The sequence below is a fragment of the Atta cephalotes genome (assembly GCF_000143395.1).
Source record: "Atta cephalotes unplaced genomic scaffold scaffold00048, whole genome shotgun sequence".
Lineage (NCBI taxonomy): Eukaryota > Metazoa > Arthropoda > Insecta > Hymenoptera > Formicidae > Atta > Atta cephalotes.
This window is the reverse complement of record NW_012130112.1, coordinates 353,023-376,092: the sequence shown is the minus strand read 5'-3', so window position 1 is coordinate 376,092 and position 23,070 is coordinate 353,023. Positions and strand designations below refer to the sequence as shown.

Here is a 23,070-nt window from a genome sequence, read left to right as displayed (position 1 = left end):
ATTATTGAGTTATAAGTGCATAAATACATCTACTAAACTAATAAATCATAAAATTAGTATAGTAGTTAATATAGTAGTTAATATTATCAATTTTTAACTCTTAATCACTTTAATATCACAAGGACGCGAACTCCCGTAAGGATGTCGGTTTTTAATAGCATTATCTCGTCGGTGATCTTAAGGATCGATTCTATATCTTGAAATGAGATGAAAATTATATTAAAAGTGAGCGAATTTAGAATATTGATTTCATTAGTCAACACCTAATAAATTTGCTCGTTTTTGTAATTTTCACCTAGTTTTCGGTAAACCGATTCTTCCAGATTTAAAATGTTGATTGGATGATCTAAAAGAATACACCAATAACAGCGAGCGCTCACTCAACTATTGAGTCCACTAAACACAGCCATTCTAATCCGGATTAAACATTGAACTCTCGGTGGAAACTAGGCTAGTGTGCAGTGTGCAGGAGCCATTATTTTAAAATGCTGTATTGGCACTGCATGATGCGGCGAGATGTCCACCTCTCTGGTGAAGTGTCTGTGTCTACGACTACGGGTACGTCGTAGACATTGTCTATCGTCTAAATCCCGGGCGGGATCGCATTTCGTCAAAGTCGACCAAGATCCTGGGGAGTGAGGCGTCTCATCGTCATCGTACGATATATGTCGTCGCTAGTCGTCGCTTGTGTCAAGTCAAGCTGATCAGGCACAAGCGCATCCAAAATTCCGAATAGTAACGGTTATAATTTTTTGGGCAAACAGTACAACTGTAGAAAAGTATTATCACCGCGCAGTAGAAACGCACCAAAATCAAATTAGACGCATGTTTGAACGTTGAAATTCCATCGATCAGCATCGCCGGGAAGAGAGAAAGCGAGAGACCAAAAAAGAAAAATACGCGAGGACGCCGTTCTCGCAGCGCTTCCACTTTCCGAAGGCACTTCCGATCTCAGTGAAGTGGCGCCAAGAACTATGTTCTGTGATAGACCGTGGTAGGTTAGGCACAAACTGGCTCGAAATACATAGTCGAGATCTTGACTGTGCGCCTTCGCAAATGAAGATGAGCGGGGATATGTTCGAGGGGAAGGATTATCCGACTCAGTGGGCGCTCAATCCTTCCGCTTATCAAAACATGAGTAATGATCAAGGTGAGCCGTCGCTCAGGATGGCAATTCTTTAGCCTTATATATATGTAATAATTCTGCTCTTCTGGTGTTACAAAGGCATAGAAATGTATATGTAGGATGATGTTTGATGTATGAAATATTTCCTTGTAATTATTTAATTTTCAGCCTTCAGTAATTCTATACCAATTCTGTATCAATTTTGTTAACAATAATTATATTAGGACTTTTGAATTTTAAACAATACAAGAAAAGATAAATATAGTAGGCTAATGAGTCAGCAACAATAAATAGCACAATTCTTTAGTGAACAATTAATAATCAGATATTGGATTGTCTTCTTTATTTTGAATGTTTCGACTCTCTTTGGAGTCCTCCTCAGCAAGAATGATACAAGTATAATTAGCTCACATGTCCATAATGTTTAAGTCACTCGCAAATTGACAAAGATGCATTTTTGTTAACTCTTTAAAGTCTGATTGCATTAAGGCATTTTGCTTTAAGCAAAGGCTTAAAACTCATTTTCTCTCTTTAAAGATGAGAGGAAGAGATAGAAAGAGTTTTAAGCCTCGCTTAAATTAAAGTAACGTTGGTGCAATCGGCCTAAAACTTTTAAATGTATCTATCTCTTAAAGATTGAAAATTATATTTCGCTCTCTCTAACAAACAGCTGGTAACATAAAATGATTATCATCCTGTTCACAGTTATAATGTAGTTTGGAAAAAGAAAAGTCGTCGATGACAATAGTAATCAATCATAATTGTAATCAATTAGCTTGAATGATGTCATTTGATATAATGTAAATCAGAGAATATAACGCATGAAAATGAGTTTAGTCCTGTAGGTAAAATATAATATATAAGAATTATGTCAGCGCAAGATTATTGTTACAGTAAAAAAAGAAGAAATTGCTATGAAACCAGATAATATAATATATTGAGATGATACATTGAAAAAAATTAATAAAACTCAAATTTGTAAACTGTATATCAATATATTATGAGTTTATAATTTAGTAACAGCTAAAATTAATACGAATAAATACCTTTGATGTAAAAAACCAAAATTTCTTTAGTCAAAAATTGAAAGTATTTCTGGCGTAGGAAGTCGGATAAAATTAGAAACAATGCGATAAGAAGTAAAACAAATATTGTCTCTTTGGAGTTATGAGACATTATGAAATAATTGACATGAAGGAAAAGATTATAATGTTGGAAAGTGGGAACTAGAGGGGATAGAAGTGTAGGTGAAGGCATGAAAGAAGTGGATGTACATAAACAAAAGGAGGAATTATGAGGGAGAGAGGGATTAGATAATCTGCAGGATTCAGGCAAAGATTTTGTATCATTTTGTTTATTTAAGTTCTATTTTTATTTTTTTACGTGAATCATTTTAGATATCAATCTCTTATTATAGAAAGATTCACTGTCTAAAATCTTCACTTCATTCCATCTAAAATTGTGATTGAAATTGATACAGTGATCAGATATGATAGATGGAGAACCCGTTTTCTTGTTGATATATCTGAAATATGTTTTCGTACTCAATTTTCTTTTTGTTTGGCCAACATATGGCCTCACAATCATCACATGAGATCTTATACACCACATTTTGATTAGAAAGCAATTCTAACTTGTCCTTTTCTTTTTTTAGAAAATTTTTTAAAGTTGATAAAGTTGGTAATGGAGAATAAGTAAAACGTATGAATTTATTAATGTAAATATAAAAATTAAACGTATTAATGTTATTATCTGGAATAGTGGATTGGGCTGCTCTGGCGCAGCAATGGATAAAGATGAAGGAAACTGTCGTGCCACCAGCTCCACCACCACCCAGCATAAATCCTGTATGTTCTGCGAATGATGGTAGTGGAGAGGCACCAATGGACATGGATACTAAGGACGATGATGTGCCTCCAGCACCACCTGCACCGACCATCAGTGGATCCGGTGAAAAAAGAACATCTGATTTGGATGGTTTAACTTCCGTTCAAAATTTTAATAATGACAATGAAACTATGTATTGTCACTAGGGACAACTGGACATCTATCATGGAACAAGTCAGAATGGATTCCGATTGTTCAATTAGTCTCCTAAATCAGTCCCTAAATTACTATTGTGTTTTCTAGAAAAAATGGAATAATTCTGATCGGAATCCATTCCAAACATTTCCATAATAGATACCTTGATTCAATTTTTCTTGAAATATATTGTTAAATATCAAACTCTGAGATACATGTATTTTTTTGAAAATTCTAGATATACAGTTATAAAATATATTTAAAAATTATACAAGTTTTGTCTAAAACATATTTTTATTTAGTTAATTATTTTGTTGATAATAATTGAAATTAGATATAAGTATTAGTTTTGAGAAATTGTTTCAGTCTTTAAATCACAAATTGAGTCAATATAAAAAAATGTCTTAGGTTTTTGTGTTGAACAATATATTTCAAGGATAATTCTGATAGATCGATTTAGATTTCTGATAGTTGTGACAGGCCAGTATTTCGATATAAGTCTCTTACAAGTACCGTTCTACATGCGCGCGCGTGCACACAGACACACATATGCACGTACATATATCTTCCATAATTTTCGCAATGATGCTACTTGCAAAATAAGTCTTTAGCTTTGATGTGTTGAAGCTATTGCTTGTGAAAATCATTTGATGAAAATCCTCTCCATTTCTGACTTTTTATATATTACTCATGTACTTGAGATTTGAAAAGAATACTTATCGCCAAAACTATGGGTTTGCAAATGCCGTAAAATTTCTGAATTCGCTTAATTTCTTCTTTAGTCAAAAACTATAATGCTGAACTTGTTCTATCCATGTTTGTCATCATTATTTTATAATTTTGTGTGTCTCGGATTGCTCTCATTTTATAGTAGGAGAACTCTCCTACTGTTACGAAAAATATGGCATTTTATTTTTCGGAGAAATTGAAAATCTTGGACTGAAGTTGAATCATCCATGTTAACATTAATAATGAATGGTTAAGTTCAAACTATTGAAATTGGTAACAAGAGAGATTTCCTTATTGTGATATAATATTGCGGAATAGAAGCTTGGACTCAGTGGAACCAATGGGGTCACTGGAACGCCTCAACATCTGGAACCGGAAATTGGGAATGGAGTGGCGTTCCTCCCCCGGGTGTTACCGTAGATCCCGATGGCAAACCAATTGGACTTCCAGCTGTACCGGTTATTCCACCTGCACCAACGATATCGACTACTACTGATTTCAACACACCTCCCCCTGCGCCGTCCCTGTACTCGTATAATTCGATGCCACCTGGACAACCATATAATCAGGTAAAAAAATGAAGGAACGTGAAATCTCTATTCTAGAATGGCACAAAATAGTTTAGGTTGAAAGAAGATTCCAGAAGGTTTTCAAGTCCATTCTCAAGCTAAATATTTTCTTATTTTATATCTAGTTGAAATTAAAAAGTAAAAAAAAAATAAAGTAAATGTAAGGCTCGTCAGTTGCAAAGCAATATAAGAAAAACGATGAGAAATTAAAAATGGTAAAATTAGTATTAATAATAAAGTATTAATAATAAATAATTTATTCTCTAATAATTTAGAAAGACAAATGGACATTTTAACTTAATCCTTATCAGCAAGATAAACTATCAAAATAATAATAAAAGTATTGATATTGTAAAGTTGAGTAATATAAAAAAAATTATTAAAAATTGTAATCTGAAAGAGAGAGAGGCGGGTATTATTCACAAACTTCAATTACATAATTTTTTAATCAATTTCTTATAAAGTCAAGACATACATAAGATAAGGATCGAGATCGAACTCTTACCGACTGTGAATCAACTGCTTTTATATGGACGCCACATGTTGCATTAAGTACCTTAATAAATGTGTTTATCAGGTTTCTAACTATTGGTCTGGTGAGCCACCTAATGCAATATCACCACAGCCGCTTCCTTTTATGAAGGGCATGAGGCATGCAAGTAGAGGACCACACATGAGAGCGATGGATTCTATTCGAGGTCGAGATGACAGAGAAAAGACACCGGAGGAAGATACTACTACAACTATAGGTAAAAATTATAATTATGGATAATAATAGCTTGTAATCGTTGAAATTGATTCAGCTGATTTGGCAATTATGAAATTTTAACATAAATTGTCAGTTATACATTTTTGTTAATCCATTTTGTAGATGCCGCAAAACGAAGACAGTTGCCAGCATGGATTCGCGAAGGTCTGGAGAAGATGGAAAAGGAGAAACAGAAAGCCATGGAGAAAGAAAGGCTAGAGATAATGAGAAAGCAGGAATTAGAAGCTCGCAAGCAAGCAGAGGATGAGGCACGTGCAGTGCTCAATCCGAGCAAGAGTAAATTTGTAAGCAATAAAACTCTCGTTCACTCAATTACTACCTCAGATTATGATCTCATCAGAAACAAGAAAACAATAAAATTTTCAAATTATATTTAAACAGAAATATTTTTAAATAAAATTTTTTCAATTTATAGAATAGATTTGTAAAATGTAGCGAAAATTATCTTTTTATTTCGGAAAAAAATTAAATCATATTTGTTTTTATATTACAAAACAAAGAGTAATTCTCGAGAATGTCTAATAAGATAAAAACAAATCGGGCTAATGAGAGTTTTTGCGCGGTAATTAAGAAGATTATAAGATTTTTCAATTTACGTACTTTTAATCAATGTAACGCGAATAATAAGAATTACAGACGTTTCGGCTTTATTTCAGTGCATTGAGCTTAAAAATTAATTCCTAGTTTATAGTCAAACCTATAAAAGAATGATTCATTTTCATCCTCATTGCATTGATAAGTCAAGTGACAAAAAATGATGAAAATTTCGCATAATCATATTTGTTTAAACTTTAAAGATCATAAATCCGCTGAGTTTTCATATTGTACCGATATTGTCCATGACTTCGCGAATTTTAAAACATGAAATTATCCATTGTCACACTTGCTCCTACAGGATTCGGATTCGGAAAAGGAAACTGAGCAGGATTTCGATACGAATAACGCACGCGGACAACAATCTGTGGAAAAGAGCTACGATCGCACTCCGGATATCATTGTTCGACCGCGAAAATCACGATTCAGGGACGCTGATTCGCCCGAGTCTCATACGGGACCCGATGAGAGCCCGACTACTGTGGTTAGTATGGTTCCGATTGTGCAGAAACGGTCTCGAGAGGAAATTTTACAGGATGTGGTAAGTATAAAGATGAAAATGACTAAACAAAAACTAAAAATTAAGAATAAAAGTTGGTAAAAAATAGTTTTTTTTATTTCGGCCCTCAAAAAGTTTTTTACTTGGATATATTCTTTTGGAGCATTTGATTTTGTACTATTGTATTTTGGAATTCAATTTTTGCATTCATCTAGAAGATTTCTCTATAAAATTATAACATTCACAATGTAGTACAATGACTAAGTGGCAATGGCCATAGATATACATTACCGTTCGTAACACTGGAAAATATTTATGAATCTTGCTATTTTTAACGAGCAAATGTTAATATTATATTATTAATATTTTATAACAATATAATTTATTCCTTACATGTTTTTTGCATTAACGGCTTTTAATTTTCAATCTATAATTTAAAAAGGCAAGATTTAGATTTTCATTTCATCTCGGTTAAAAGCAGCGTCAAGTGTTTACTTATTTATTTTTTGTAGCAAATATAATTATATAATTTTTTGTAGCGAATACTTAAATAGACAAGGTAACGCAATTTTGTGCTAACGTTTTGAATATTTTGTAGGAGAATTTAATAACTACTATTTACAATTAAGTTGGAAGAGAAAATATCTTTAAATTAATTATCATATAAAAATTTTTATGAAAAGAATTAAAGCCATTTGGATCGGAATAAGAAGATCCTTTAATAGGAATACAAAGATATATCCTTAGATTTCATTGTATTAAAGATTAAAGATAATACACGTGGATTATATTTTTTATTTAATTTAGCATGGATAGTTTGGGATTTAACTTGACGCAAGTATATGGTACTATTTTACACTAAGTGATATGTCATATATTTTTTTGTATTCTCAATGAAAGTTTTTTATTTCCAACCTCGCAAAAAAGTAATAGTAACTTCAACTTAAAAAATTGTTACATAAAAATAAAAGATACGATATCAATTGATATTAAGTTAAACAAAGATCCAAAATAATTTAAATTAATATCCAATATATTAATTATAATTATAATTATATTTAATTAATTATAATGAATTTAATGATATCGGAGTGGATTGCATCTTCTATTACGCAGATGTTGAAAGTGAGGAGATCATTGACGGAAATACTTCTGGAAGTGACGAATGAAGAAATTGGTGCGGTATGCAGAGAGGTTTGGAGCCGCGCACGTGCCAAAGGTACCCCCCCAGATACACACGATAGAACTAACCAATTGAATTTCCGTGCTTTCGCCCATCGGGGCACATTCCGAGTCAATGAGTCTACTCGCGACACCACGCTGCGACGAAGCTGTGCGATTGTGTAATACAAAGTTTGAGAGCATTAAACAGAGATACCTTAACATGTAGACTTAATTATTCGGCAATTTCAGGACATCCTATGTTTTGCGTTTTTCAGAGATTTGCGTGTAGTATAAGACACATATCTCTCTCTCTCTCTCTCTCTCTCTCTCTCTCTCTCTCTCGCTCGCTTTTAATCACGTAATCATTCCGTGATTACGTATCGCAGATTTTTAAGACATTTTTACATTACCGGCATCCTTATGTCCGGTAATGATCTTTTTCGCGATATATCTCTATGATAAAGGCACTCTAAAATATTATACTTTTATACCATAGTGTAAATAGTATTTTAACAATCTGAAATTGTTTTAATAAGGACGTCTAGATATTATAATTTAATAATATTTAATATGTGTATAATTAATGAAAAATATTTATCGTATTATATCTGTCATACCCATCTATGCATGGGCATGTTTTATTATTTGATTTGTAAACATTTTAAAGGCATTTATCCGAATTTTTATAAGTATCTCTAACAAACTTCATTTCATGCATTGCGAACTTTATCCTTCGAAGTTCCGGCAATAAAAGTTACAAGTTTGCGTAGCAAACCGCGCGATATAGATATAATTTTCCTTTAGGGCATTAGAATATTATAGTTTGACTTATAAGTGTGGAATAATGCTATTAAAGATTTCTTAAGGTACATAAAAGGAAGCGAAGGGATGATTCGCCCCCTTTGCGCGAATGGGCTGATCAGAGCCATTCGGTATTATCGGGGGCGTTATCCGTATGCGGTACTGCACACTTTTAGCGATTGATTACTAAATGCGTGTGTATTGTAAGTCCCTGCAGGAGAGACCCCCGTCGCATCCCTCAACATGGCCCCTCTTGCTCAGATCACTCACGAATCACTCGGTGAGTACGCTTTAACGCTCTATTATAACGCACGGCGATATCTGTAGGGAACGGCCGTGAAACAGTGACGCAGTGACTCGTGAGAAAGGAGAGAAAGAAAAGGGACACTGTGTAATTACGCACAAGTTCAAGTTTAACTTGATGTTAAACTCGGCCGTTCTCTCGTAGAAATTTATCGTTGCCGAAAGAGAGGTGTTCCCCCTCTCCTTCTCTCTCTCTCTCTCGTGCTCTTTCTCAGGACGTTTCTTGATGAGAGTAACGGCTGTGAAAATTAGCCAGAGCCGAGCATATATCTTTTTACCTTTTTTTTTTATTTGTTTTTCTGTCGCTCCGACATTGAGAGAGTGTCGCGTGCGCATTAAACGGATGTAATTCCTGGCTCTTATCTGCCGTAGGTCTGAGCATCTATAACGACAGTAACAGCGAGTCCGAGGAGGAACAGAGTGAACACGCGCAGATTCAGAATGATGATAGCGATGAAGAGTTGAAGGTAGGAATTTTCTTACACGAGGAAATACTGCGAAATTTTTTATTTGTATCAATTTTTATGAATATGTGACTCAATCCATGAATAACGATATGTATATTATTCGTGCTCTATGGCTCTTCAAAAATATGATTTTAAATCTTAAAGGGTAAGATGTGCTCAATAAGATCTAAATTGTATTTATTTTTTTTTCTGAATATTATATGTTCGGAAATGTTCCCTTGGATTTGACTGTATAAATCTCCCGCTTTCTCTTAAAGACAAAAGATCTTTCTAAAAAAATTTTTAATTTTCTGTTTCAAAAGCACTTTTGCTTCTAAAGTAAAAAATCTTACTAAAGGATGATGTGATGTGAATAACTTCTATATTAAATCGCTTTACATATTTATAAAAATTAAAAAATTCAAATAGATTTTAGTTTCGCAATACTGTTAAATTAATCATTTGTCATGATTAATTCAACTTGCAAAGGTGATACCGTTTTATTTCACAAGTCAATTTCGCAGGAAACGCTGAGACGGCGACAGCAGGCATTTCGCAAGACGGAGGAGGAGATCGAGGCACGACTCGCCGAGGAAGAGGAGGAGGAGGAGCAGCGTAGCGAAGAGCAGTACAGTAATAAGCAACAGGAAAATCATACCGGTAATACTAGCTGCCGAGAGTCAGGTATGTTTCGACAGACAACCCATCCGCATGTGGCTGCTGGGAAATTAAGTGTAACTTCCTGACGTCATACTTTAGTTGATGAAAAAGAAACGGTAGATAATCAGAGAGAAGCGTCCGAGACTTTATCGAGCGGCGGTCAAAGCCCAACAGCGGCGGTGCCGCAGAACGCGCCAGCGGCCGACGGCCAGCAGGTAGCGAAGCCAAGCAGCACCGTGTCGGGATCCGCCGATTCTGAGTCGAGCAGCACCGAGTCCACGAGCAGCTTGTCTGAGTCGAGCCGCGAATCCGCGTCCAAGAAGCATGAGAAAGCGCGCAAACAACAGCAGCAACAGCATCAACAACGTTACAATCGTCGGCGGAAGTCTAAGAGCAGGAGCAAATCACGAAGTGGTAGACGATCCACCAGATCGTCGCGCTCATCCGAACGCGGCGGCGGCGGCGGCGGCGGCGGCGGTGGTGGTGGCGGCAGCGGTGGCGGTGGCGGCGGCGGGAGCGGGAGCGGCGGTGGTGGTAGTGGTGGTGGTGGTAGTGGTGGTGGTAGCCACAAGCGCCGGTCGCGTTCGAGATCAGCGAAATCACGGAAGGACTATCGCTCGCGATCCTCCAGCAATCACAGATCCAGAGATCACAGCAGAAAGCGTCGCACGCGATCGCGCGATAGGAAACGTGTGAGATCACGTTCGCGCAGCTATCGTCGCTCTAGATCGACGTCCACCGATAGAAAGTGGTCTTCGCGGTCGCACTCTCGTAGATGGAAATCGCGCTCACATTCCAGAGAAAGGCGACGAGGTAGTCGATCGCGCAGCAAGTCACGCGGAGCGAAACGCGGAAGATCGCGCTCGAGAACGCGCAGCCGCTCGCGGGATCACAGAAGGTCAAGATCCTATGTTTCCGGGAGAAGCCAACGGCGGGGCAGTCGATCCAGATCGCGAGACCGAAGTAGAAAGTCACGGTCCAAGTCGAGCTATCGTGATGGTAAGAAGTCATCACATCGATACAGGAATTGAGGTCAGGATCCGCTCCTAGCCAAGGTTGTATATTCATTCTGATTGTACCTTTTAACAGAACGATATGAAAAAAGCAGTGATATTATATTATTCTTAACAAGAGTTCGCGGCTTGTTACATAGTCTAATCAAAGATCGTTTCTAGAGTCTTTCTCTTGCTTTTTTTATGTTACAGCTCTCATTCGGCTGTCAATTTATTATAGTATATGTTATCTGATGCAATAATTGAAAAATATACATTATATATAAATGACACCGTTTTAACGCGATGTAGAAATCTGATGAGATGCTTAACAAGGAATTTATTTTTTATTTGCTCTTTGCTACTTGGATATATTAAATATTTTCTTATAACTGGACCGAGTTCTGAATCATCATGCAAGTGCAAATGTCGTTTCTGCCTTGTTTACCGCATAAACAAAGATAAAACAACATTTGGGAGCACTCAGATGATGATTCTGAATGTAGCCCAGCACATGCACACGTGAGATGATTATAGAGTGCAATAGACGTTATATATTTTCGTTTTTTCATTATATAGTTTTATATTGATTGAAGTTTGTGTTGGAAAAGTTGAGCTACATATAAAGAACATAATTTATCATTATGCAATAAAAAAAGCAGTAAAAGTTTTGCTCAATCTTTGTTTTGAGTCATATAATGATATAAGTATTATATGCAATAAAGTTACTTGATAACTTTGTAGATTTTCTGTAGATATATTACGATAAAAGTTTGTTATTAGATTTAGTTATAATATAAGAAATAAAATGAGGGCACCTATTACGGAACAAGTCGGAATGGATTCCGATCGGAATTATTCAATTATTCCCTACATTTCTATTGTGTTTTCTAGAAAACGAAATAATTCCGATCGAAACTTATTCGACATGTTCCATTATAGGTACCGAGGATTAAAATGATTCAAGATTTGTTAGGCATTCAAAATTAGTAAACATTAATTGTGCATTCCTATTCATTGAAGATTTTCAGAATATTCGAATTTCCTTGGAAAATCTTTCTCTCAGATAGTAGATATTTTATTAATATGAAATTTATGTTGTTTAAAAATTACATACGTATTTATTGATATTACATCTTTAAATAAGTTTTGTTAACTAGTCATGCATTTTCTATTTTTTCTTAATAATTTCACATAATTCATATATAACAAGATGCAATGTCAAAAAATTTGTGTATAGTTATATTAGGCAATTATTATTTCACTGTCGGTGAAAAAATGAAGTATTGGTTCTTTGAGAGAATCTATTAGGATATAAATCTTAGAATGAGATGAGTAAAGTATAACATATAATTTAAATGAATAACATGATTTTTTTATTCAAAACGTTAAAAAAGAATATCTCACTCACACAAAATGTAATTACTAAATAATTATTTGTTGATTAATAAAGTATAGTTATTTCACGCGAAAATATAGCAATTTAAAACGAGACTATGATTTAATTGTTTAACTATCTTTTTAGACATCGGAATTATGAGACTCGCAATTTGTAAAAATACGCGCATCTTTATATAGTGAAGACTACTTTTGTATTAATAAATAAATGTTATCGATAGTATTCAGGATTCTTATTTACAGGAAGTGATAAATAGGAAATAATAAATTCGTATACTTCGTTATTTTCAGAATAATTTTGCACACAAAAGGAAAATATTGCTACAATGTATTTTATTCGATATATTGCTGCAAATAAAAATTTTGATAGAAATTACTTTGCAGTAATATCTTTCTCTATTTCGTATAAAATTATTCCAAACAAGATCGTGCGTACAAATATCTTTTTATTAACTATATATCAAAATTATCATGTTACATTTATAATGTTAATTATGTACATGTATATAAATAAATGTAGCAATTATACAAATGAATTCGATAAACGTATGAATATCGTATGATTTGTATCAATACTTCAATAACGTATGATTTGTATACGAGTGGAAATATATTTGAATTTTGATAAGAAAAAGGAATGCTTTGTGTAGACTTTGTAAAGAGTATTATACATTACTAGGCTGAAGTATAACGAATCAATAATCTTGTAGAATTATGCGCCGGGATTTCGACATGAGTCCTAGAAATCTTATTTTGTTTCAGCATCTTCTACTGGCTTCTACTGGACTTCAACGTTTTACTATGATTCAGTTCGTCAACATACACAACATTGTGGTACAGTTGCAATTTTGAATACGCGTTCTCAATCTTTTATCTCAGATAGTTTACTAAAAGTCATAATGCTACGTAATAAATAGTAGGTACTGATAGCTTTATGTTATAGACTCGTTTAATATTACTTGCTCTAATGTACAAAAGTCTATCTTTCTTTTTTAAAAAAAGGCACACGTAATCAAAATTTATACGATTACGAGAAAGACGAACGTGAAATAAAATTAATGCAAAATTAGTTTGAATTAGTTTTTGTGTCTTCCCTGAAGCAATTCCTAGTCATGTAAAATTGCAAAGGATACCAGGCATTTAATCAAGTTAATTAGGTATCTAAAATGCATAAACCATAATTAATCCAAATCGTTTGCAAGGATCGTTTGTAACTAATTTTCAAGAATTTGCGTTTTACCTTTACGATATGGAATTCATTCTTTCAATAAGATGATCGTAAACGATCTGTCGTATGTGCAAACCGTATACGAAATCGAAGTGATTCAATCTCTTTAGCGTCACCGTGTATTTTTCCAAAATATTTGGCAATTTTCCGTTTAATATCTCAACATCCTAAAATATTATAAATGATAAAATGTTAATGATAAATGTTAATGATATTTTATGCAAGATTGAGACAACAGAGTATCTTCCTTTCATTCAATTGTATATACAACAGTAAATTAGTGATGCATTTAATTACATTTGGAGCAGCCAAAATATCATTCAAACCGTTATACAAAATCACGGGGGCCGTGATTTTTTCCACGGGATACTCCGGCGGAACGAATCGCCTATAAAACTTGAGATTTGGTAACGTACCATAATCGTAAGGCCGAAAATGTCCTGCAAGAGAAGCGACTCGGTTATGAAGGTGTAAATGAAGGTATGCACTGGTTAGCGTGTATAGGAGATAGATAAAATAAAATTTGAATACCTAGGAAATACACATCACTTGTTTTATTATAACAGATTATAATATCACTGGCCTATCATTTGTCTTTAATATATATGGTCTGTTTTCTGTTCTTGCACTAGACTGCACTTAGAACTCTTGCTTTCGACAAATATCAAACATATTTATTTCACTTTAAGTTCCAAAAGTGTTCACAAAAAACAGATAGATAAATTCTATCCTTATACTGGAATAGAAGTGTACAATGCTCGAACACATCAGTGCAATGTAATATCAATCTTCTAACAGAATTTTCCAATTCAACAGAACACTGCTTAAGAGATATTGAGAGGAAAATTGTTTTTTATTCTATTCTTCAAATTCTTATTCTACATTTTAACCTTTTCTCTTTCTTATTCTGTTCATAATGATATTTAGATTAGGCCATTGCACTGGCCAAGAAAAACTAAAATTTTGAAGAACAAAAAATAATTTTGGAAAAAAAAAGTGAAAGATAAATTTTCTTTTTCGATATTACGTATGTAAGCATTGAAAAAGTTTAGAAGAGAACAATATGTGACAAGAATAATTTTGTTAAAGAATCTAAAAACTTGGGTAGAAAAGGGTGGTCTAAAAATAATAATTTTGTTGGATTGTCGGAATAGTTATATAGGAAATTCAAATATGATACGCAATACGTTTTGACATTCTATTATAAGCGACCAGTTTGAGTGTCCTATATAATTATTTGGATGGTCCAACAAAATTATTTTCAGATCTATATTTAGCTAAACTTTCAAATATTTCAACAAAAAAATTGTTCCTTCCGTGTACAACATTCCATTGGTGACTATTCATGCATTGTATAACTATTCAACAAGGATAGAATCTATATTAAAAGCAAATTATTGGCGATCTCTTATTAATAAAACAAGTAATTTTTTAAGTGTTTATATTATTCTGTTTATTCTCTGTATTTAAAAGAAAAAAAATTCGTGATCCCACAAATCCATAATTTAAAAAATCGGATTCTGAAAACCCGATACCTGGATTTTGAATACCCAATGCATAGTGAATCAATTGCTTGAACGAGCATCCCGCTGGTGCAAATTGCAGATAATCTTCCAAGTGCTCCTGAAAATAATGTCATCTCATATAAGTGAATCACGTCACATTTAGCTCGATCCGATTTGTACGGTTATTTCGGCGATAGCTTACGTAATCTGTCTCTCCGATGCTAAAACCTCCGATCATGGATACAATCAGCTGGCACAAAGGTTGAGTGAGAACGCCTTTTTGGCATAAGATATGCGTTATGAATTTTTCTAATTCCGTATTCGCGAACATTTCAAAATATCCAGTGTATTTGTAAAATCCCTGTCGAATTGAGCAAGTATAATCAACTCAGAGTAGATTTATGAGAAAAATCTATTTTCTTTTTAAATATAAATCCTTATATAATTATCCTTTAAAACTAGTCTAGAGATATGCAAGATTTTTTGGCTCTGAATCAAATCCAATTTTTTTTTCCGAATATGAATCGAACCGATCCGAATCGAATCTGAAAATTGATTGCGTATCTTGAAATGAGATGAAAATTACAAAAGTGAGCAAATTCACTAGACATTTATAATTTCATTGATCAAGACCTAGTACATGTATATTTTTTAGTATATATATTTTATATTGAATGAGCTAATTAAATGAGCTAAAAGCCCAAAATCTTACTTGATTCGATTCGTATTCGAATAATTCGCATATCTCTGTAAAGTACTTTGCAAATGTCGCAAATGTTTCTTAATGAAAAAAATTCAGCTTGCGTGCGTGTGCGTGTTGTGTGTGTGTGTGTGTGTGTGTGTGTGTGTGTGTGTGTGTGTGTGTGTGTGTGTGTATGTGTGTGTGCGTGTATATAAATATAAGTAAAGATTTTATTTTACATAAGTATAGACGATATAATTTTGTTTGTAAAGTAGCAGATAGAATTAATTAATTATGTTCTGTAATTTATAAATTAAAGTTGGAAGAATGACTTCCATAAGTTATTTATATTTTTTCTTGAAATTTCAGAAAATATTTTAATGAATTACTACCCAAGTAGCTATCTAATACTTACCTTAAAATAATCCGCGAAATAACTTAAAGGTCTCAGCAAACCGCCAATGTGTCCAGTGTAAGCCACAGGAGCTAGAGCGGACATAAGTTTAATTTTCTTATTGTATTCTGGCCTGAGGGACGTAAGGACCCAAAATTGTGTTGTTCCTTGAGAAAAGCCTACGTAGAACAGCTGTTTCTGGCCAGTTTGATACAATATATAATCTATCATAGCCGGCAAATCGTATATACCCATCTCGTGCCAGCTAAATAGAAAACGCGCAGGAGAATTATAATTGATTAATAATTAGAATGTACAATATGCATATAGACATCATTATAAAATTATATAATACCATAAATTCTGTTACAAAGAAAATAAAAATGCATAAGAAAGATTTCATTACTTTGATCAAAATTGTCCAGGACATTGAATAAAATGACCAATTTTAGCCTATATAAGTAATAGAATTTTTCTTATATATATTTTTTATAATATATATTTTACGTTCAAAAGATTGCACATGATTACGTAAATTACATAAATGTGAAAGATTTCAGAAACATTTCTGTTACAATTTCAAATATTGCAGAATTTTTTTCAGAATTGTTCCTAAAATGTAAAATATTAAAATGATTTTGAAATATCTTTTTAGGACTGCGTTTATGTGTTTGCGCCTCTATAAAGAGATAATTTTTATTACCAAGTGCCCAATATTTATTACTAAGCGCCCAATATAGCCTTCAATTTCCTCGTAATGAATACAGCTTTTTTGTCCTAACTATTATAGATACATAAATTTATATTATAGATACACATATATACATATGGTAAAGAAAATGATCCAGTTCTATATGTGTATTCTTTATAATATTATTCTCCTAATATTACAGACAATTTTAGTTTTCTTTTTTCAACGTTTTGATATAATTATTTTAAATTCAAATAATTTAATAATATGATATATAAGATTGACGAATTACTTGAAATGTCATATTTTATAATATAATTTAATTATGCACATAATCTTACAAAATAACAATGAACATGATGAAAGCTTTTAGACATTACATTTGTTTAGACATGAGTTTCAGCAAGGAAAAAATGCTGCTAAAGCATGAGAATTTATTTGCTCTGTTCTTGACGAGAATATTGTCTCACAACACACGTAAATACTGTTTTTGTCGTTTTAAAGTAATTTTGAAGATTCTTTTATGCATCCGATATGATGTGAAAAAGGTCCCTTACTAAATCGGAAAATTGTTAATGCCAAACACTATAGCTGTCAATAAATTATTAGACAATGGAATTATATGTAAATTATATGTAAAAAGAAAATAAAGCAAAGACTGAAATTTATGCATATTCCTAATATAACTTTATGGTTATGTTTATGCAAGTTTATCTAAATAGATCTTAAAACTTAAGCTCAAAATCCATTTTATAACTGCATAAGCGTAGTTGTAAGTAATTGTAGTTGGAAGAATTGATTTATTACAGTTGAATATGAAAAAAATAAGACTATGATTTGGTTTAAATAGTTGATTTTCTTATGGCTTGTGCAAAAATCTATGTTGCGGCTCGAACGTTTTTTGCAACAATCTGCATGCTGCATGAGAAGCTACGCTATTTTTTATTTTAATTATTTTTTATTTTAGTTATTTAATAAATAAAAAGGATATAACTTTCATTTTGTAACCGTTCGGGGATTATTTTATTTCTACATTTTTATGTATTTTTCTTTATGAAAATGAAAATTATCAGAACGACGATACTCGAGGAAAAATTGGTGTGTGAAATAAAGTTAATAAAATCCTGCTTATTCACATCATTATGAAATTGCTGTCAGTTATACGCTTCAATTTAAAAATACATTCAAAATTGGATTAACAATAGATTTTATTAACTTCATTGCAATGTATCAATTTCTCTTTAAGTGTAACATTTGGTGTAACATTATCGTTATGATATAATTTTTTATTTCCATGAAGAAAGATACATAAGAAAATGTTCAGATAAAATGGTCACGAAAAAAATTGTACTGTTCTTTATTCTTATAACAGAATTTACGGCATGACTAAATAAATAATTAATTGATTATTACGATCAGGAAACACGGTGCTGTCTCGGCTCTAAAGCATATTCTACAATGTGTTTTTTGTTTTTTGTTTCTTGCTTTTTATTATTTTTTACTTGTTTTTTTCTTATCCAGTTTTTATGTTTTATGTCGTCCGAGAAATTAATGAATTTCGAAAGAAATATGTAGCAAGAAATATAATTGTCTATAAAACGGTTGCAAAGGAGAAAAAAACAAAAGTAAAAAGCAAGAAACAGAAAACAAAGAACGCATTGTAAAATAGGCTTAAGAGTACACGTAGCAATATCATAGGATGACCGAATCATGTATCTTTTAAATATTATTAAATTATCATAAGCAATCGAATTGGAAAAGTGTTTGCCTTAAATAATCAGACATTTCAGGTTCAAACCATAACATAAAGTAATATTTTTTGCAATAAATTCTTCACAATGTTGATAGTACGAGGTTTGAAAAGTCAAAACATGAAAATGGCGTTACTCGTCAAAACCATTCTGATACTACAATCGTACATGCTTTGAAAGATACCTACCTATGAAAATTGTAACCATTGTGGACGCTCAGTTGTTTGATAATCATTTGTGCCAGTCAATGTTTTTGTAAAAATGGAAAGAATCGAATATCGTACCGTGATTAAGTTCTTGCATTTAAAAGACAATATATAAGACGATGGGGCAGAATTCTCGTAAACAGCGTCCAATTCAGCTTTAATTTGCCTTTCAAATGCAAGAACTTAATCATGGCACGATATTCAATTCTTTCCATTTTTACAAAAACACTAATATCGACTGACACAAATTGACTGTCAAACAATAACTGAGCATCCACAACGACTACAATTTTCAGGTACATCTTTCAAAGCATGTACGATTGTAGTACCAGAAATGGTTTTGACTTTTGACGAGTAATGTCATTTTCATGTTGAGGCTCAAAACTTTTCAAACAACTCTCGTATATTAGCATCATTATTAGATTGATGTTAATATTCATTTCATTAGTGACATTATTTCAGCTTCAGTTTATGTTTTTTCAAATCGGATAGTAATTAATATGCAGTTTGTATAACTAGATATTTAAAATCGCTGAAATTGAACTGAAACTTTTGCTGAAAATGAATTTCAGCAAAAGTTTTCTAAATATCACTGAAATTAAACTAGGATTTTTCTGAAATGCTGAAATTTTGCTGTGAAAAGTGTTCCAAAATGTGATATAATTTCAGCGAAATTTTTCTACCAGGAAAATGTCAGATTTTAACGTTCGAGTTATTAGGATTTCTTTCATTTTTCTAATTCATGAAGAGTGTGAAAGACGGGATGAATAGGACGGCATTTCGAAGTTTCGCGATACCTGAAATCCCAGAATTTAGCGCTGCTTGTGGAAAGGTTCGTGTGGTTCTTCGAATTGGTGGTCCCACGGGAGTTGCCGAGCCATACATCATAGCCATCATCAGCCAAGAGATAAGCTAGATGATATTATAAAGAGTAATTTTTTAATCAATGTATTAAAATCTATAAACTAAAGAGAAGGGAAAACACTAAAAAGGAAAACTGATCTGATACCGAGTGATCGATTCGGACCCGTTATCAGCCAATCCATCGAACATCCCAACAATCCGTGCATTATTAATACTACTCGATTATTCTCAATAGTTGTATTCGAGTGATTAGGTATCCGATGAACAGCCAATATGTACCCGTCATCAGTTGTTACATGGTGAAGTTCAAAGGGGTAGCCGTTCTGTTCTATTCTATTTTCCTAAAGTAACAAATAATTTGTTGAGGTATGATTGATTATTGAAGGTTAATTATTTCTAATATTTATTATATATTAAATAATAATAAAGAATTAAAGACTTTGATGAAGAAATCAATAAATAAGAATGCTGACACCAGATAGTGATGCGTGCGCGCGCGCGCGTGTGTGTGTGTGCTAATTTATTCAATATATATAATAATCATATTAATATGTTTTGATCGCCGGTTCGGATCCTCTTTGTGTATATAATTAAACATAATTTAAATTTAATGTATAAGCATACCGATGCTCAGTAATTCTAATTATTGAGATTATCCCAACAAATAAGAATGGATTGAAATGAATTGAAATGGATTCAGATTTTCAGAAATATTGATTCACGAATGTTAAAATGAATGCTTTTCAATCCTGGATGCATTTTTATTCATTTATAAGAATTGCATGGAGTATATCTGTATGCCTTTCAATCTAAAAATAATATATTAGCTTTTTTATGTGCATTGTGAATACTGTTCAATTCAAAATTTTGAATAGGAAATGTATTTTTCAATCCAATTGCATCTAATTGAATCCAATTGAATTCAATTAAATCCAAAAAAAAAGTATTCGCTATTTAAAATACGCATTTGGATAGAAAAAAATTTCAATCCATTTTCGTTTCCTGAGACATACAAAGATTGTGTTAAAAATAGTTTTGTTAAAAATAATATTGCTGAGGATCGATATGATTATGCGATAATTTAAATTATATCTTTAATTATGTATACTAAAGAGGATCCAAATCGAGGATCGAAACGTATGTATAATATTTATGATTGATTATTATATACAAATATTGAATAAATTAAATACATCACTATCTGGTGTTGGCTATTAAAATGGTATTCTTATCTAAAAATTTGTATAACTAATAAAAAATAATTATACCTTTATTGTGTTATATATTATAATAATTTGAGTATAATGTTCTACCAACGTAGATTGACTTTTAATCTCAGTTTAACTTTTACTTTTCATCTTTTTCGAGTTTTTAAAATTAGAATAAAATGAAGAACCGAGTTGAACCGTAATTAAAGTTAATCCACATAAAATGGTCATAAATAATTAAGTATAATTGTACTTTGAATATAATTGACTTATGCTTAAATTAGATTATAATACTTACTTGTATGATTCTTGTGTGAATTTATATATGTATGTAGTCCTCAGAAACGCGCGCCAAAATGATTTTTCGATCTTGAAATCTCTCACTCTATTAACCCACCGCAATAGTATCACGAGTTAAATTGAAATTTTTTTATGCTTATTCGCATCTTTGAAACGATTTTAATAATATTGAGTAACATATTAGGTGTGGGAAAAAATTCGTGGCGTTTTTCCCATTACATCTAACGGAAAAAACGCCACGAATTTTTTCTAATCTAATATTAAAACCTGTATATAATTAATTCTTATTTCGAAAACTATTACCTTGCACGAAATGAGAGATATAATAAGAGATTTAGATCCAATTCGGTCGAGGTTGTAATTTTCGCAATAAGAATTATTTATTTACAGGTTTTAATATGTTAATCAACATTACTAAAATCGTTTCGAAGAAAAAATTTGAATTTAACTCGTGATATTACGTAGTAGAGTTAGCGTTTTCCAAGACCGAAAAATCATTTCGGCGCGCGTTTCTGAGGACTATATACGTAGTATATAAACTTACACAAGAATCATACAAGCATTTAAGATCCTGCTAGACCGTTTAAAGCTTTGATTTCTATAGTTTGTGTTATCACACATATATGGTCCTATAATACATAATATATTATACTGTTATAATATTTAATTCGATAATTAATTGATAATTAACTATTGATTATACTTAAAATTAAAATGACAATTAAAAATTTGGAATTTTAATATTTAAATTTATTAGTTTATAATTATAAATAGAGTAGCGATGAAAACTTTTTTAAGAATTTGTGTAAGTTCTAATATTATTAAAATTTCTGTTTTAATTTGTAATACGTTTATGATTTCAAACTTGATAAATAAATTCTCATGTTACTTATATACTTCATTATAAAAACAGTTCTAAATAATTTTACTTACGACCAATAGATTGGGATCGGTTCTCGGAGAGAACATTCCGCGTGTGCGAAATAGACCATTTATTTGAACGACGAATCCATAACATAGCAGCGAGACAAAATACCAGTGCGCAATCATTTCTTGGAGAGACAGTCACTTTTATTAAAGCGATGTATACGGTGTATGCACCTTGGTATTACTACAATATCTTTTATTTTATCCAACTTCTCGTTATTGGGTTTAAGATTTAAATGAAGTAAACACACCATGCACTAATTTTTACAATATTATTCCATATCAAGCAATTAAACGAATATTTATATTATCGAGACTAAATAATTCATCAAGTTTTTCTTCTAAGAAATATAAATTTATTTAAGAGGCGACAATATCGTATGTATTTAAGAGATTGAAAGTGAAAAATACGATGCGACGAGGGAGGTCCTTTAAACTGAATGGTTACACAATTCTTCCACGCACCTTTATTTATTCCGGATTTCCCACCCTCTTCGTCCTTTCGAAATAGTGATTATCGGTTTCGAGTCATAGCGCGAACTGAAACCAGTAATTTTAGTAAATCTACTTCCATGTCCGAGTCTCGTGTCTGTTTTTCATAAATTACAACCCCCCCGCCGGCTTCATCTCGCAATTTATCCAGTTTTGTCGCTCACGTATTTCGAGGCCATAATTGTTTTTATTAATGACACGAATCATCGAAAGCCACGGCAGCGATACCAATACTGGGTAGAGGAGGTGGCGGCCGGAGGATGACGCGATTATGATAGTCGCTAACATTATTGTATGCACCTTTTTGCGAAAAGGTTCTCGTTTGTCGCGCAATTAACACAAGTAATATTTGGCGCGTGTGTAATATTTCGCGATATCACCGAATCCTCGACAATTACGTCAGGTGCCAGCCAGTTGATAACATTAAAACGTGATAGTTGTGAAAATGTATCGCGTTGATTAGCTACGTCAGAAATTTTTCGGCGCTCATATGCGCTGTTGCGAAATCAAGAATTAGACAATCTTACCGGAAATATTTCTATCAGTATAGTATAATCGCCTGGGGCAATTAAAATGGTATACTCTCTCCTACAGTATCCGTCAAAAGAAATGCCATGATAAAGAAAAAAGTTTCGGGTAAATAATTTGTATATTCAATTCTTTTTACATGTATATGTATATATATATATATATATATATATATATATATATATAGTGTGTNTATAGAACGAACGACACTACTTCTACTAC

At 32.5% G+C, this 23,070-nt stretch overlaps 2 protein-coding genes across 2 annotated transcripts; one reads left to right on the top strand and one right to left on the bottom strand.

Annotated features, from left to right (window-relative positions):
* Nucleotides 1-1,056: 1,056 nt before the first annotated feature.
* Nucleotides 1,057-13,138, top strand: LOC105622675 (arginine/serine-rich protein PNISR-like). Its single transcript, XM_012204087.1, has 13 exons — nt 1,057-1,150; nt 2,888-3,076; nt 4,196-4,446; nt 5,024-5,195; nt 5,318-5,499; nt 6,111-6,350; nt 7,425-7,527; nt 8,482-8,553; nt 8,949-9,043; nt 9,547-9,706; nt 9,782-10,189; nt 10,277-10,737; nt 12,835-13,138. The coding sequence occupies exons 1-12, from the start codon at nt 1,057-1,059 to the stop codon at nt 10,711-10,713; spliced, it is 2,403 nt and encodes an 800-aa protein (XP_012059477.1). The 3' UTR covers nt 10,714-10,737; nt 12,835-13,138.
* A 378-nt stretch (nt 13,139-13,516) lies between these two features.
* On the bottom strand, nt 13,517-21,951 carry LOC105622673 (lipase 3-like). Its single transcript, XM_012204086.1, has 7 exons — nt 21,835-21,951; nt 19,539-19,734; nt 19,327-19,441; nt 15,903-16,146; nt 15,008-15,166; nt 14,836-14,923; nt 13,517-13,740 (listed from the first exon to the last, which is right to left on the bottom strand). The coding sequence occupies exons 1-7, from the start codon at nt 21,949-21,951 to the stop codon at nt 13,517-13,519; spliced, it is 1,143 nt and encodes a 380-aa protein (XP_012059476.1).
* Nucleotides 21,952-23,070: the final 1,119 nt, after the last annotated feature.